This window comes from Spodoptera frugiperda, chromosome 9 (assembly GCF_023101765.2).
Source record: "Spodoptera frugiperda isolate SF20-4 chromosome 9, AGI-APGP_CSIRO_Sfru_2.0, whole genome shotgun sequence".
Taxonomy (NCBI): domain Eukaryota; kingdom Metazoa; phylum Arthropoda; class Insecta; order Lepidoptera; family Noctuidae; genus Spodoptera; species Spodoptera frugiperda.
Genome location: NC_064220.1, coordinates 9724231 through 9738337, shown reverse-complemented (window position 1 = coordinate 9738337; position 14107 = coordinate 9724231). Strand labels below are relative to the sequence as shown.

General features: G+C 36.7%; 2 protein-coding genes and 1 long non-coding RNA gene across 3 annotated transcripts in view; 1 reads left to right on the top strand and 2 right to left on the bottom strand.

The window, feature by feature from the left end:
* The window catches only part of LOC118271157 (N-alpha-acetyltransferase 15, NatA auxiliary subunit), a 95410-nt gene that overhangs the window by 77911 nt on the left and 3392 nt on the right, over nucleotides 1–14107 (top strand). The window contains exons 11-15 of the mRNA XM_050696089.1: nucleotides 4182–4279; nucleotides 4785–4883; nucleotides 12673–12781; nucleotides 13147–13310; nucleotides 13751–13930. Of these exons, the coding sequence (XP_050552046.1) occupies nucleotides 4182–4279; nucleotides 4785–4883; nucleotides 12673–12781; nucleotides 13147–13310; nucleotides 13751–13930 (650 nt within the window). The remainder of the gene's footprint in view (nucleotides 1–4181; nucleotides 4280–4784; nucleotides 4884–12672; nucleotides 12782–13146; nucleotides 13311–13750; nucleotides 13931–14107) is intronic.
* Nucleotides 6588–12609, bottom strand: LOC118271158 (uncharacterized). The gene is made up of 2 exons (XM_035587104.2): nucleotides 12311–12609; nucleotides 6588–11980 (listed from the first exon to the last, which is right to left on the bottom strand). The coding sequence occupies exon 2, from the start codon at nucleotides 11970–11972 to the stop codon at nucleotides 11106–11108; it is 867 nt and encodes a 288-aa protein (XP_035442997.1). The 5' UTR covers nucleotides 11973–11980; nucleotides 12311–12609; the 3' UTR covers nucleotides 6588–11105.
* LOC126911081 (uncharacterized) lies at nucleotides 6588–12725 on the bottom strand. The gene is made up of 2 exons (XR_007705654.1): nucleotides 12586–12725; nucleotides 6588–6993 (listed from the first exon to the last, which is right to left on the bottom strand). It is a non-coding gene; the product is annotated as an uncharacterized LOC126911081 (long non-coding RNA).

Below are 14107 nucleotides of genomic sequence, written 5' to 3'. Positions count from 1 at the left end.
TTTTACATATGTATAGAGTACAGAAGATATAGGTTAACTTAGTTAGTTAATTAGGTCATTCCTCCTTCGGAGCTGCGGACTACCTAGCGGGTTTACCGGGGCTCCGGCTCGAAAAGCAGGGTTAGGAACGGGGTGGTTTTTAGTCAGTAAGAGAGTAAGAGTCTGAAACTTCCTCTCGCTTCGCCCAAGGCGAGAAAAGTCATTGGATTATTTTGCCCTCTTAGAAAAAGGTCGTTCCTCCGATTTACAGCTTTTTATATCTCTAAACCTAAAGCTAAAATAAATAAATAGATGTAGCATTGAAGTTAAAACAATCATGATCTTATTAATCGGTTTTGGCTAGAACTTTGTGAATGCTGTGGCTGTGTGGTCTCTGCTTGCAATAGCCTGCAGTGCTAGAGAATGCGACAAGGTGCGCCGGATATCAGACCGGCGCAACAAAAACCGTCTCACGACCGTTTTCTAGTTAACTAGTACATGTCTGACGGATACAAACAATTTATAAAAACTGCTGATACGATACTCGGATCTCGATTAATGAGTATGCAGACGATCTTTGGTGTAGTAGTTGTAATGTTTACCTTATATATTTTTACTAGGTTTTAAGTTCAAAATATGGGTAATTGGGTATAGTATAGATAGAGTAAAGATAGAGTAAACGTATTCGAATATTATGATTCTCATAAAGCGTTGGATTAATAATTTTGAGTTATAGGTGGGTCGAACTTGGCCCGATTGGAGTCAAGACGGCTTCGAATAATAAAGGTAGCAAATGGTGATCAAGCAAACATCTAATATTTTTTAGATGATATTTGAAAAATAATTCGATAATTTCGACTAAATTTCGAATTGTTTCTTACCTATTCTGTACAGAATATTGTTTTCATACAATAAGGGCGTGAGTGAGCTTTTGTGTGGCAATGTCGGCTGGTCACCACAGGCCTCAATCGTTAAGCCGACCAATCGATACGTAATCACCATGGGCTTGCTGACAATCGATTGTAGGGCTGACTTATATTTTAGGTACTTTCATTTGATAGCTTCAGTAGTACCGGGGGATGCAATAAAACAACGATATTCAGTCTCATCAAGCTGGTATAAGTTAGTGTCGAAGGAAGTTACTATGAACCAAAAAAAAAACAAAATAAAAATCAGTCTCATAAATTCGACATTGTATACTTGTTCTGAGAATTAGAGTGATTGACAGACAGACAGATATAAATTCAGACACGGAGGGTGATCTGTCTATTTTCTCCGACATTGTATACACACTTAGGTACTTTGTAATATGCGAATTTAAATTCTGTGAATGAACAGTACAAGTTAGGTAATGTATTTTAAGCTATATGGGAGGACTTATTTGTTTGGTCATGATACAAAACATCATGATCAGTCTGCATTTCCTATTATATCTTCGAAGTAATAATTTACTATACTAATAAGAATAATATTAGTTGTTTAATAATTTTAGTTTAATCTGCGTGACATTTCAATTAGACATATGACAACCCTGTAATGGCGGCGTGGGCGCTCGTTCATACGGCGTGCGCCGGCGCATGTTGCAATGCTTGCGAAACTGTCTCAATAATATAATGCTTCTATGGTCAGCCTTACGACCTACCATTGTGTTCACTACACAATATCCGCCCCTACTGCAAATCGTGGATTTACCATATTTTCATATAATTTAATGTTTAATCAGAAAGCGTGAATAAACAATTAATTTCCTTAAAAACCGACCGAAAGATAAGAAACTCTGTTAATATACTAAAACGTGCTCCTAAACAAGCACAAACACTTTTATGAAACTCACATCAAATTCGGTCCAGTCAGTTTTCAAGATAATAACGGACAAACAAACATATATGTACTACGAATCTCCTTCTCTTTTTTGAAGTCGGTTAACCCGGCGTCATTGTGGTAAGGAAAAAGATACATGAGCGTTGAGGTTGGTCAACATGACCCGTATATTAAAATTGGGATATTGCCATAGTTATGGAGTACTATTCAAAAACTATGTTATTATCCAATTATAAGGCTATTTAGTTATTGAAACTAAAAAAAGAAAATAATATTTAAGAAATATTTAATAAGGTTTAATCAACTTTTACATAAACTATCAAAAAAGGAACAAAAATGAGATATTTGTTTATAGCATACAATAATAATCACTCAGGTTACTAATGGTATTTTTATAAGACGCAGCCTCATATCTTTCTACTAAACATAAAAAAAACTAATTAGAATGTTCTTTATAGATGCAATCACTGCAAAAAGATATGTTTTCAGGACATATATATTTGAGGCAAGCTATCTATATATCTAAGCTCTACGGCGGACAGCCGACACCGTTTGCGAACATTGGGTACTTTCTCAGGAGGTTCTTGTGAAGATAACATGATCTTGGTTCACCTTCTTCCTCACACCTATTGTCTTCCTCCGATATCCGATTCCTCTAAAATTGCATAATGCGCCGGTTTTCTATCTCCTATCCATTTCAACTTATAATTACTTATGACAAATATAAAGCATTAAAGCAAAATGCGTGAAAAAAGTGATTACTGACCAAAAATGTTAACGCAAATGATGGCACAAAATAGTAACATTAGCTGTGAGGATGGGTCAATTATTTAGTAAAAATTAACGCGTCTAACACCCAGTTGACTCGTCGCCACACTGATTTCTCATCAAAAACGTTTAGAACACACCATTACTCCAGCTAGATAGAACATCAGCGTCGCAAGCACTTACAAAAATATTTGAAATTTCAAATAGGCCGGGTAATTTTGACCCAACCTCAATGACGCCGGGTTAATAAAAATATGTCATTGTGGCTGTTACTATCCTCTGTTTTAACTAAGTTTATTTTTAATTTTCATCATGAAACTCACTCTGTGACTAATAATACCTAAATAAAAAAATATTTATAAGTACAATTAGACCACCAGGCGTGATGTGTGTATCCGTGTGAACACAACACAGGTAAATATAATTTCAAAGTGTGACATGTGGAATGTGCATGCGCACGACCACGACCCTTGCGTTCACTCACGCGCAGCCGACACGTCGACCTCTTATCTGTTATCAAATGATCTTGTTCAACAGCTCACTATTGTCAAAATAACACGGCTTAGCCCTTTGTTTTATAATTAATTTACTTTTGCCTGCGGCTTCACTCGCGTGAGGAAAGCCTATCTCATTCTTCAGGGTCGCAATTGGCACCATAGTCATTATTAGAAGTGATCTCAAATGATAATTATAATAAAATTAACGTTACATTTTTTAAACGTTAAAACTACAATTAAAGTAGATTTATTTGCAGTAAGCTTTACATACAATAAAAAAAATACAATCGCATTACTTATATTATTTAAAATAGATTTATTTGCGAGAACAAACACAATAGAATTAATTTCTTATCAGAAACGAAAGTTCTATCAGTAGAATACATCGTATGCGCAAGTTCTCCAGCGCAAAAGTTTCTTACATTACAACCGAATTAATGAAAAATTTCATAGTCACGATCACGATAGATTGATTCAGTAAATCAGTTCATTGATGCATATTTTTTGCCGATTACGTCCTATTCGATGCAGCGGCCATATTGCTTTGCATGGTCAGCCATTATAAATTTAAATACATCGGTCATTACCGATTACTCGTATTAGATTTGCAATTTGATTATGCGTTATTACGAGAATTACTTATGTCGATAATACGTACTTACGGCCAATTTCTGCTGCAACACCCTTGAACATTACAAAAGAGTTAATATTATTAAAACTCAGAACTCAGTTCAGAATCTTATTTGTTTTTAGATTTAGATTTCAGCCATGGTATATGGCCATAGGCCTCCCTACCTTCCTTCCACTCCTTTCTGTTTAAAGCTTTTTGCTGCCAATCCTTGTCATACATGTCGAGTTCGTACCGCCATCTTCTTTGTGTTTGTTCTTACAAAAATACTTAATGATTTCTGGATCAACCACGTTACCAAAATGCAATTTATAGTTATCATAATGCTTCTATTCTGATATTATTTGGATCAAGTTTATAAACATGCATTATTTCTTCAGTTTTATAGATTGGGATAATATAGAGCGAATATGACATTTAACCACACAATTATTTAAATTCTAAATCAAAGTAGAAAATCTAACGTAATCACTATTTTATTGTTACAGAAAACTTGGCCCCATCAGAGCTGAAGAAACTTAGGAATAAACAAAGGAAAGCGAAACGCAAAGCTGAACAAGAAAGTGCACTACAGGCTCAAGTACAAGTAAGTTAAAATATTATGTTTTAAAAATACGAAACGCAACGTCACGTCTTTTATCCCAGAAGGGGTAGGCAGAGGTGCACATTACGGCACGTAATGCCACTGTACAATGTACACCCACTTTTCACCATTATCTTGTGTTATAAACAGTGGCGTAACTATTCCGTTCGGGGCCCGCGGCAAATTCGTTGGATGAGCCCCTCTTCCAAATGTAAAAAAAAAAAAAAATTTCAGATGACAATTTTTCTATTGGGGCCCCTCCCGGCTCGGGGCCTGTGGCATTTTGCCGGCTTGCCACCTTATAGTTACGCCACTGGTTATAAAGTCCTATGTCATAGGGAGTGGACCTATTGCTATATACTGGGCACAATTCCATACTCCGTGCTACTACTGAGAAACTTTAAAAAAACCGAAAAAAGCCCAGTAATACTTTGCCCTTGTCTTGCCGCACTTTCGACCACTATTTTATGAAGACGGGCTGAAGATGATTTGATATGTTCTGTTCCAGGTGAAACGCGAGCAGCATCACAAAGCTAGGCAGCAGCAGGAGCAAGGAGACCCCGAGGCGCCACAGCTAGACGAACTTATACCTGACAAACTAGCCCGGGTAAGTTCAAACCCACACTACGATTTTATCCTGTGTCGTGTGTGCGTTTACAAACATACAGTTTCAGATACACTTCACACCTAGACTCGAAATAACAATTTGTGGATCACACAAATGGTTCTTCGGTTGCCTAAATCATCGCACCAACTTAATATTTTTCCAGTACTATTAGGAAAGTAATTAATTCAAAACTTGGTACTGATATCAGGAACAGCAATGATGAAAAAACAAACCCTAGTTTTGTACAAGAGACATTTAATGCCTTTCATAAGTATTTTTTTGTCGTAATAACTTGTTCCGATATTGCCTTATGCCCTTGACTGGCAAGCCATTCATGAACCTTAATTGTGCCTGATTAAGTTTGATCGTATCAAAGTCAATAATAGCTTGTCAAGTAAATAAAACACAAATGACTATTGTTCGTGTGTCCGTGTACTGAACTTACTTCCTACGGAAGTTAATATCTAATGAGAAATGCTCGATTAGAACGTTGTAATTAATTTCTTCGCAAGTTGGCGACACTAAGTTACTAATATATTAATGTTGTATCTTTTTAATGTGTTGAGAAACAGCATGCAAGCGTTTCCTTTCACAAAATGCTTGTTATTGAGGAGTTAAACCTAGATTAACCAGTGCTGCTCATAAATTTTTGAATTCTTTACGAGAAAAGTAGGATGTTATTTTAACTTAACATTACACCTTTTACTCAAAAAGTTAAATAGACATCCACAATTCCACATATCACGTAAATCAAACTCTTCTCTCGATTTGACGCGTCATTTCACGCGGGAGAGCCATACCTTGGCATGAATGGGTCAACTCGACGTTAAGTTACCACAGTCTCACAGAAAACAGTCGTGGAAAGTTGGTTTTTGTGAGAATGAGGTTACTGCAGGTCCAGTCCCAACCAACTCAAAGGTCGGCAACGCACTTTTCATTCTATTGCCTATTTTTTGTATCACACATCAAGTGATCTGTCTATTCGTTTGCCGCCCTAACCCAAAAGGATAGCACATTATATACGCATAACAAATAAAAACAAAGTTCAACCATCACAATCGCATTGACAATGAAACATTAAGGCTGTCAGTCGCGCAGCGTACGAGTTCCGATCGTGATGTACTGGTTAACAGATAGCGACTTATGTCAGTTAAACGATGCACTTAATTTATAACGACTCAATTGCATTGGTGATCGGCAGCTGGACTTATTGACCCTGGTTCGATTACTTTGCTAAATATACTGTTTTGTTCTTTACAAGATAATTTTTGAAATCATTCTTAGTTTATGCAAATGTTGAGTCGATAGTTAATAGTTTTTAAGTATTGGTAGTATAGTCATTTCAAAGTCAAAGGAAGGCACTTTTGAACGTCAAAGCAAATATTACAATATAAAGAAAACAAAATATCTGTCTGTCGGTCAGCCCTCTAGTGAAGCTATTTGCTCGTTCCAAAGTGTAGATTCCTATGGAGAAGAACGAGCATGAAACTTCATAGGTTACTCTTTTTTAATCAGGTTCGCAATACAATACTTGGTTACATCGTTTCGTTGGTATTTTCATTGCGTTTGATAGCAAACATAATAAAAAGCTTATAAAAATAACAACTAACCCAGAAGTTATAATATTTTTGTAGGATTGAATATTAAGACGGAGTTAAAAACATCCACCTTACCGGGGAATATTTGTAAAATAATATCACCATATAATAATTTTTGCATATTAATTTATTCATAGTAAGGTAGTAGAACAAAATACATTAATTAACACTTATTAACACTTATAAATATAATACCATTTATTTAGCAAATAAAATAACATCATAATAATTATACTTATCTTTTAGCACAAAATATCACACTTCAACACAGAATTAAACTCGAGAGAGAGCTCCGCACCGAACGACGTCTCAAACAAGAATGACCAACATTGGTCGGCGCAGGGTGTTTTATAAAAACTATGAGTCATACCTGTTTGTCATCGTTCGAATGTTGGCTTTCCGTTTAATTTAAAAGTAACCATAATTAACTGTTATTATAATTTTATATAATTATTTATACATAGACATATTATTCCTTATTTATTAACATTATATATTTTATATATCTGCACCTATACATAGGCATAAACTATCACGGCCATACTGACAATACTTCGTCCTCGAAGTATACCATGCTATTCTATATCTATATGTTAAACAGATAAACGAGTAGGTACATACGATTCATTAATGAACATATACATGACACAAAATGAAAGAATGTAGTCAAGACACTTCATAAGGCAATTTATTTGCCATATTTCATAAGTTTTGAAGTCAGATCGAATCAAGTCGAGTCAAACATTTTTATACACACAGTCCAAATAGGTAACAGTATTCTTGCCAACTAAATAGACATGTCGATCACATTCACCCGCTGCTGGTGAGATAATCGACACCAAATAGCAGGCCGACCAGCGGTTTTTGAGTAATGCCAACTACATAGTCATGTCAATCACATTCACCCGCTGCCTGTGAGATAATTGACACCAAATAGTAGGCCGACCAGCGGTACTCTGACTGATAATTATTGAGTAATGCCAACTACATAGTCATGTCAATCACATTCACCCGCTGCCTGTGAGATAATTGACACCAAATAGTAGGCCGACCAGCGGTACTCTGACTGATAATTATTGAGTAATGCCAACTACATAGTCATGTCAATCACATTCACCCGCTGCCTGTGAGATAATTGACACCAAATAGTAGGCCGACCAGCGGTACTCTGACTGATAATTATTGAGTAATGCCAACTACATAGTCATGTCAATCACATTCACCCGCTGCCTGTGAGATAATTGACACCAAATAGTAGGCCGACCAGCGGTACTCAGATGGATTAAATCAAATCTTTTTTATTCATTCGCAGTATGACATTGAGTCTAGCAGTCTCTTAGGATTCTCAAGAAAAAGTTATAAATTCATTTTTTTTTGTATCATGTATATATTCTCCAGTAACATTTGTAGATAACTTATGTTCCTATAAAAAGCTTTAATTTGAAATAATCATGTAGTACATAACATTATGAAATTCATAAATCAATCATCCAATAATGGTTATCCTATAGTTAAGTATTCACATATAATTTATATTATTTCTTTTAAATGGCATGTTCAACAGCACTGTCTTCATCGACCCATTCTCCTGGCCAAAACCGCAATTTTTCCTTAGCGACAACAATATTCCTAACATTACCGTTCCCTTTCAGAGCATAGCGATCATTTGGAAGGATAGACTGGATTTCGTAAGGACCCTTAAATCTAGATTTTAATTTATCATTACGCCTATGATCCTGACTAACATAGACCAAATCTCCTATATTATATTGTTTGTTATTACGCCTAACATGATCAAATCGTTGCTTAAATGATTCTGCTATTTTTTGTAGCCTCTGTTTCGCAATTTCACGATCAGCTTGGACATCAATGTCGGGATGCAAATCCTCGTCATTAATAATTTCGTTTAGATGAGATTGTACTATAGGTATATTTGCTTCTACCCCGATTAGTAGACGTAAGGGAGTGAACCCAGTTGACTTTTGTACTGTCGTGTTAATGGATTGCTGTACTTTTATTAATACGTTCGGCCAGTCTGACGGTTCCTCGCACATAGTATTTAACATATTGACTACAGTGGCCACGTAACGCTCAACCTGGCCATTGCCTCTGGGCGTACCAGTAGCTATCATGTGGTGTTCGATATTTAGTTCTCTAAAAAGTGCTTGGATTTGATTGGAGCTAAAATTTGTACCACGATCAGTTACTACCAGCGATGGTGTACCAAATAGTGTCACAGTTTCTCGGATAATTGGTATTAACTCTCCCGTACTCAGTGTTTTAAGGGGTTTTAATAAACAAAATTTGGTGAAACCATCAACTAATAATAGAATATGTTTAAAGCCCTCCGTGGTTGTTGGAAAAGGCCCTGTGCAATCTAAATGTACGGTATGGAAGGGCACCGCAGTTTTATCGATGGGATGTAACAACCCTTGCTTAGGACCGGAGAACCCCTTTTTCTGGACGCAAATAAGACAATGGTTAATATATTTTCTGATAAAAGCTATTATACCTGGGAACCAAAAATATTGTCGGATTTTATGTAGAACCTTATCGAACCCCACATGGCAGTTTTCATCATGAAATAGTTTTAAGATTTTTATTCTACATCCCTTCGGCACAAACAACCTCGGCTCAGCATCAGGACTAGTTTTATAATGCAATAAATTATTTTTAATTACATATTGATTAGAGTCTAAGTTACCAGCTTGCAATTGCGACATTAGGGTCTGGGTTTCGGAATCATTTGTTTGAGCAATTTTCAACCATGACTCGGGACTTACATTATCAGCTTCAATAAAATTAACTTCATGATAATGCCGCCGTTCTAATGGAGCAGACACAGGATTGCGACTTAAAAAATCAACATGACTGATGAATTTACCCTTTTTGTATTGGATATCAAACTGAAAATCCTGCATGAATGTCCACCAACGTGCTACCCTAGGTGACAAGTCTTTCTTTGTCATGGTTGATTTTATTGCATTGCAATCAGTTATTATTGTAAATTTAATACCAAGAAGATATACTCGAAAATGTTTTAATGCATTAAAAATCGCAAGCGTTTCTAGGTCATAAGAACAGTACTTGGATTCTGCTGGACTTGTCCGTTTACTATAATAAGCAACTACTTTGTTTACACTTCCTACTTTTTGTAATAATATTGCCCCGTAACCTATAGCACTAGCATCGGTGTGTAATTCTGTTGCACACCGAGGGTCAAATATTGTCAAGAGAGGTTTGGAGGTAAGATGATCAATAACATACTTTCGTGCTCTATCTTGTTCAATACCCCATTCCCATTTTTGGTTGTTTTTAGTCAATTTTGTTATACAAGCTGTCTTTGAGGCAAAATCGGGAATAAATTTTCTAAAATAACTACATAGACCCATAAACTGCCGAACTTGTTTAACATTAGTAGGAATCGGTGAATTTGCTAAAGCATTGATTTTGGATTCACCTGGTCTAACACCCTCCCGGGATATTTGCCTACCTAGATACTCGATGCTATCTACAAAGAATTTGCATTTCTTAAGATTCACTGTAAATCCACAAGAACTAAGTGCCGAAATTGTTTGCTCCAAATAGGATAAACCCTCTTCAATTGTATTAAATGCGATCAAAATGTCATCAATATAAACGAATATAAATGGTAAATGGCCTACTGCCTTAGTGATGGCTCTTTGAAACACTGACGGGCCATTACAAATTCCAAAAGGCATTTTTACAAACTCGTAGTGTCCATCTGGCGTTACGAAGGCTGTGTATTTTGTGGAGTTACTAGAAATCGGGATTTGGTAAAAGCCATTTTTCATATCTATAGATATATAATATGTTGAATTCCCTAACTTATCTATTTGATCATCGATGAGTGGGAGAGGATATCGATCTTTTTCTATTAATTTATTTAACGCTCTATAATCAATGCACATTCTATCGCTTCCATCTTTCTTTTTAACTAAAATCATGGGACTAGCAAAAGATGAATTACTTTCTTTGATTATTTTTTTATTCAGTAAATCTTCTACTATTTCTTTAACCTTCTCTCTTTCTATCGGGGCTAATCGATATGGCCTGTAATAGACTACCTCATCTTTTTTTAATTTTATTTCAAGTTCGCCAGTCTTTACATGACCAATATCGTCCAAAATAGAGGGGTATTTTTCAAAAATAGCTTTTATCTCATCCTGCAGTTTTTGATCTAAATGGCTTATCGCACTTGCGAGTTCCATAACAAAATGTTGGTCATCCTTTTGTATCAAATTAACGTTAAAACTAGATTTCGTAACACTTTTTCGCACTAATCGAGAACCTAAATAGTCTGTCACTAATATAATATCGGGATGTTGAATAGCGTTTCTGCCAATCAACAGGTCGTATTCAAAATTAGCATCTGCAATTACAAAAATGTCTAGTTCGATACACAATTCATTTACTTTAACAGGAGCTGTAATTTTAGCAAACACTTTTAAGGTACCTTTACCTATTCCACAAAGAGATATGTAACATGGGTGAAAGTGGACGCCAAGGCGTTCTGCTATAGATTGTTTAATTATACTACAGCTAGATCCGGTATCAATAAGCGAATTAATTAAGACATCATTTATGTGTACTGGTGTTAAAACTAATTCGCTTTGTCTAAAAAATTAATTTGGTTATCAGTATTAGAAGGGTCCGTTTTCGGTTTATATCTACAGTAGGAATCTAAATGTCCGGGTTTTTTGCAGTAAGTGCAAAATTTTCTATTTTCATTATTTGATCCTTGTTCCGAATTAGGGTCATTATTTTGGGTACTTTTTCTACTATAACATTGTTGTTTGGTGTGACCGGTTTTCCCACAATTAAAACATTTTATCTCATTGGGTTTAAAATCGGTCTTAAAACGCTTAGGTGGATGCAAATTAGAAGGGTCCTTACTGTCTATTGACCTTTTCTTTGTTTTCGCATAAGAAGTAAATAAGGCAATTAATTCCGAGGTAGTTTTGACATTGCTGTTAAACGAAGCCATTTTTACATTTACATCACATATACTACCACAAACTAATTCAATCAATTGTAACTCTGTAAAAACTATTTTAGTATTTTTTAATAATCTAATTTTTTCCCTAGCGTATTCGCAATACGAGTCAGCAGTTTCCGACGTATATAGTACTGCCTTCTGGAGCTTTTCTGCCAGATTCTTTTTCTCGGGATATAAAGCTACTAGCTCTAAACGTAAATTGTCCCAGGAACGACCCTCAGCTGGGTCCCACGTTTCGAACCAAAGTAAAGCAGATCCCTTAAGGGCCTTACCAGCTTTGGCGACGGTTGCGACGTTACTCCATCCGAATTCCTTGGCGAGGGTTTCAATATTGTTGCACCATGATTCAGCACCGAGGTCACTTTTAGCTGGATCAAATATTGGCAAGGCGACCTCGCTGTCGTTCAGGCGGGAACCGGAAACCGCGTCTTTGATGGCCGTTAGAAGTTCTTTTAAGACTGGTAAATCCATCTGGAAATGTAAAAGAAAAAAAGAAAACAATTAGTCAACAAGCTAGGATCATCGAATCCCACTTCTGATGATAGCAAACATAATAAAAAGCTTATAAAAATAACAACTAACCCAGAAGTTATAATATTTTTGTAGGATTGAATATTAAGACGGAGTTAAAAACATCCACCTTACCGGGGAATATTTGTAAAATAATATCACCATATAATAATTTTTGCATATTAATTTATTCATAGTAAGGTAGTAGAACAAAATACATTAATTAACACTTATTAACACTTATAAATATAATACCATTTATTTAGCAAATAAAATAACATCATAATAATTATACTTATCTTTTAGCACAAAATATCACACTTCAACACAGAATTAAACTCGAGAGAGAGCTCCGCACCGAACGACGTCTCAAACAAGAATGACCAACATTGGTCGGCGCAGGGTGTTTTATAAAAACTATGAGTCATACCTGTTTGTCATCGTTCGAATGTTGGCTTTCCGTTTAATTTAAAAGTAACCATTATTAACTTTTAATTATAATTTTATATAATTATTTATACATAGACATTATTATTCCTTATTTATTAACATTATATATTTTATATATCTGCACCTATACATAGGCATAAACTATCACGTTCATCAGCCAGAATATCTTATACTCTTTACTTAAACTTATTTTAAAATACAACTGTTTCAGGCTGAGGACCCGTTAGAACAAGCGCTCAAGTTCCTGCAACCGCTCAGAACGCTAGCTGCAGATAGGATAGACACACATTTAATGGCCTTCGAAATATACTTTAGAAAAGGTAACATTTTTATTTATTTATTTTGTAAAGTTATGTATTTATTTCTGTATAGCATTCGTGTGGGAGAGATATGGTGAAGCATGAATTCTCGGCTCGACTGGAGTAAAACCACAGCCTCAAAGAAAACCGGCGTGACACAACATTTGCGTGGTTTCGTCATGTGAATGAGCTTGTTGGAAGCTCTATCCCTCCCCCTAAACTTCATCCCTGAATCCCCAATCACAAAAACGTCGGCAACGGATTTGTAACACCTTAAGTGTTGCGGGTCTCCATAAACAGGGTCGATTGCTCTCTATAAGATGTTTCGCTTGCTCGTTTATCATTTATACTGATCCTTCTAACTATGTATTCATTCGTGTTTCCAGATAAGCCCCTACTGATGCTGCAGAGCATAAAACGCGCGCACCGACTGGACGCGGCGCACCACCACCTGCACGACTGTTTGCTCCGGTTCCAGGGTTGGCTCGACGACAACCTCGCCAGCCTCAACCCCGCCGTCGCCGCTGTTATCACCAAGGAAATTGAACCGGTAACTTATACAATCTGTATTTATTTACTTTTCAAACTGTCTGTCTTTCAGTTACGAACAACCTTACAAGCTCTTAAGAGCATGTGAGAATATTAATATTATCTCGGGGTAAATGGGTCGACTCGATAGGAGTACAACCGCGGTCTCACAAAATACCAACGTGAAATAACGCCTGTTTAGTGTGCAGCCGTGTGGGTCAGGTTACTGAAGGCCCAAAGCCGCCAACGCTATTGTAACCTGTCTATAAACACCGCCGATTGCTTACCATTCTGATGGAGAAATGAAATTTGACATGAAATTATTCAATGTTGACAAAATACAATCTTAAGCGTTGCTTTCAAAATAGTGTAGCTCGATGAAATTTAGATTTTATTTTATCCCAGCCTTTCTATTTGAATTTGATAAAATGATGACTAAAGGAGTGACCCCCGTGTCGGCAGATGGTGCGCGGGCGCAGCACGGTGGAGATGGCGGAGCAGTTCGTGTCGCTGCCGGGCACGGCGGTGTGCCAGGCGGCCGCGCTGTCGGCGGCGCGCGCCCTGCGCCGCCACCGCCCGCCGCGCGCAGACCAAGCGCTGCAGCTCGCCACCTCGCTCGACTACCCCGACCTCTCCATACAGGTACGTAACATATTCTATTTTCCTGATAAAATTAGATTTCAGATTTAGATTTCAGCCATGATCGTCCCACTGCAGGGCAAAGGCCTCCCTACCTTCCATCCACTCCTCTCTGTTTAAAGCTCTTTGCGGCCAATCCTTGTCATAGCTGTTAAGTTCGTCCCGCCATCTCCTTCTGGG

Excerpts from the sequence above, each read along its gene's own strand:
- LOC118271158 (XM_035587104.2), bottom strand. The coding sequence starts at position 11,972 with ATGGATTTACCAGTCTTAAAAGAACTTCTAACGGCCATCAAAGACGCG.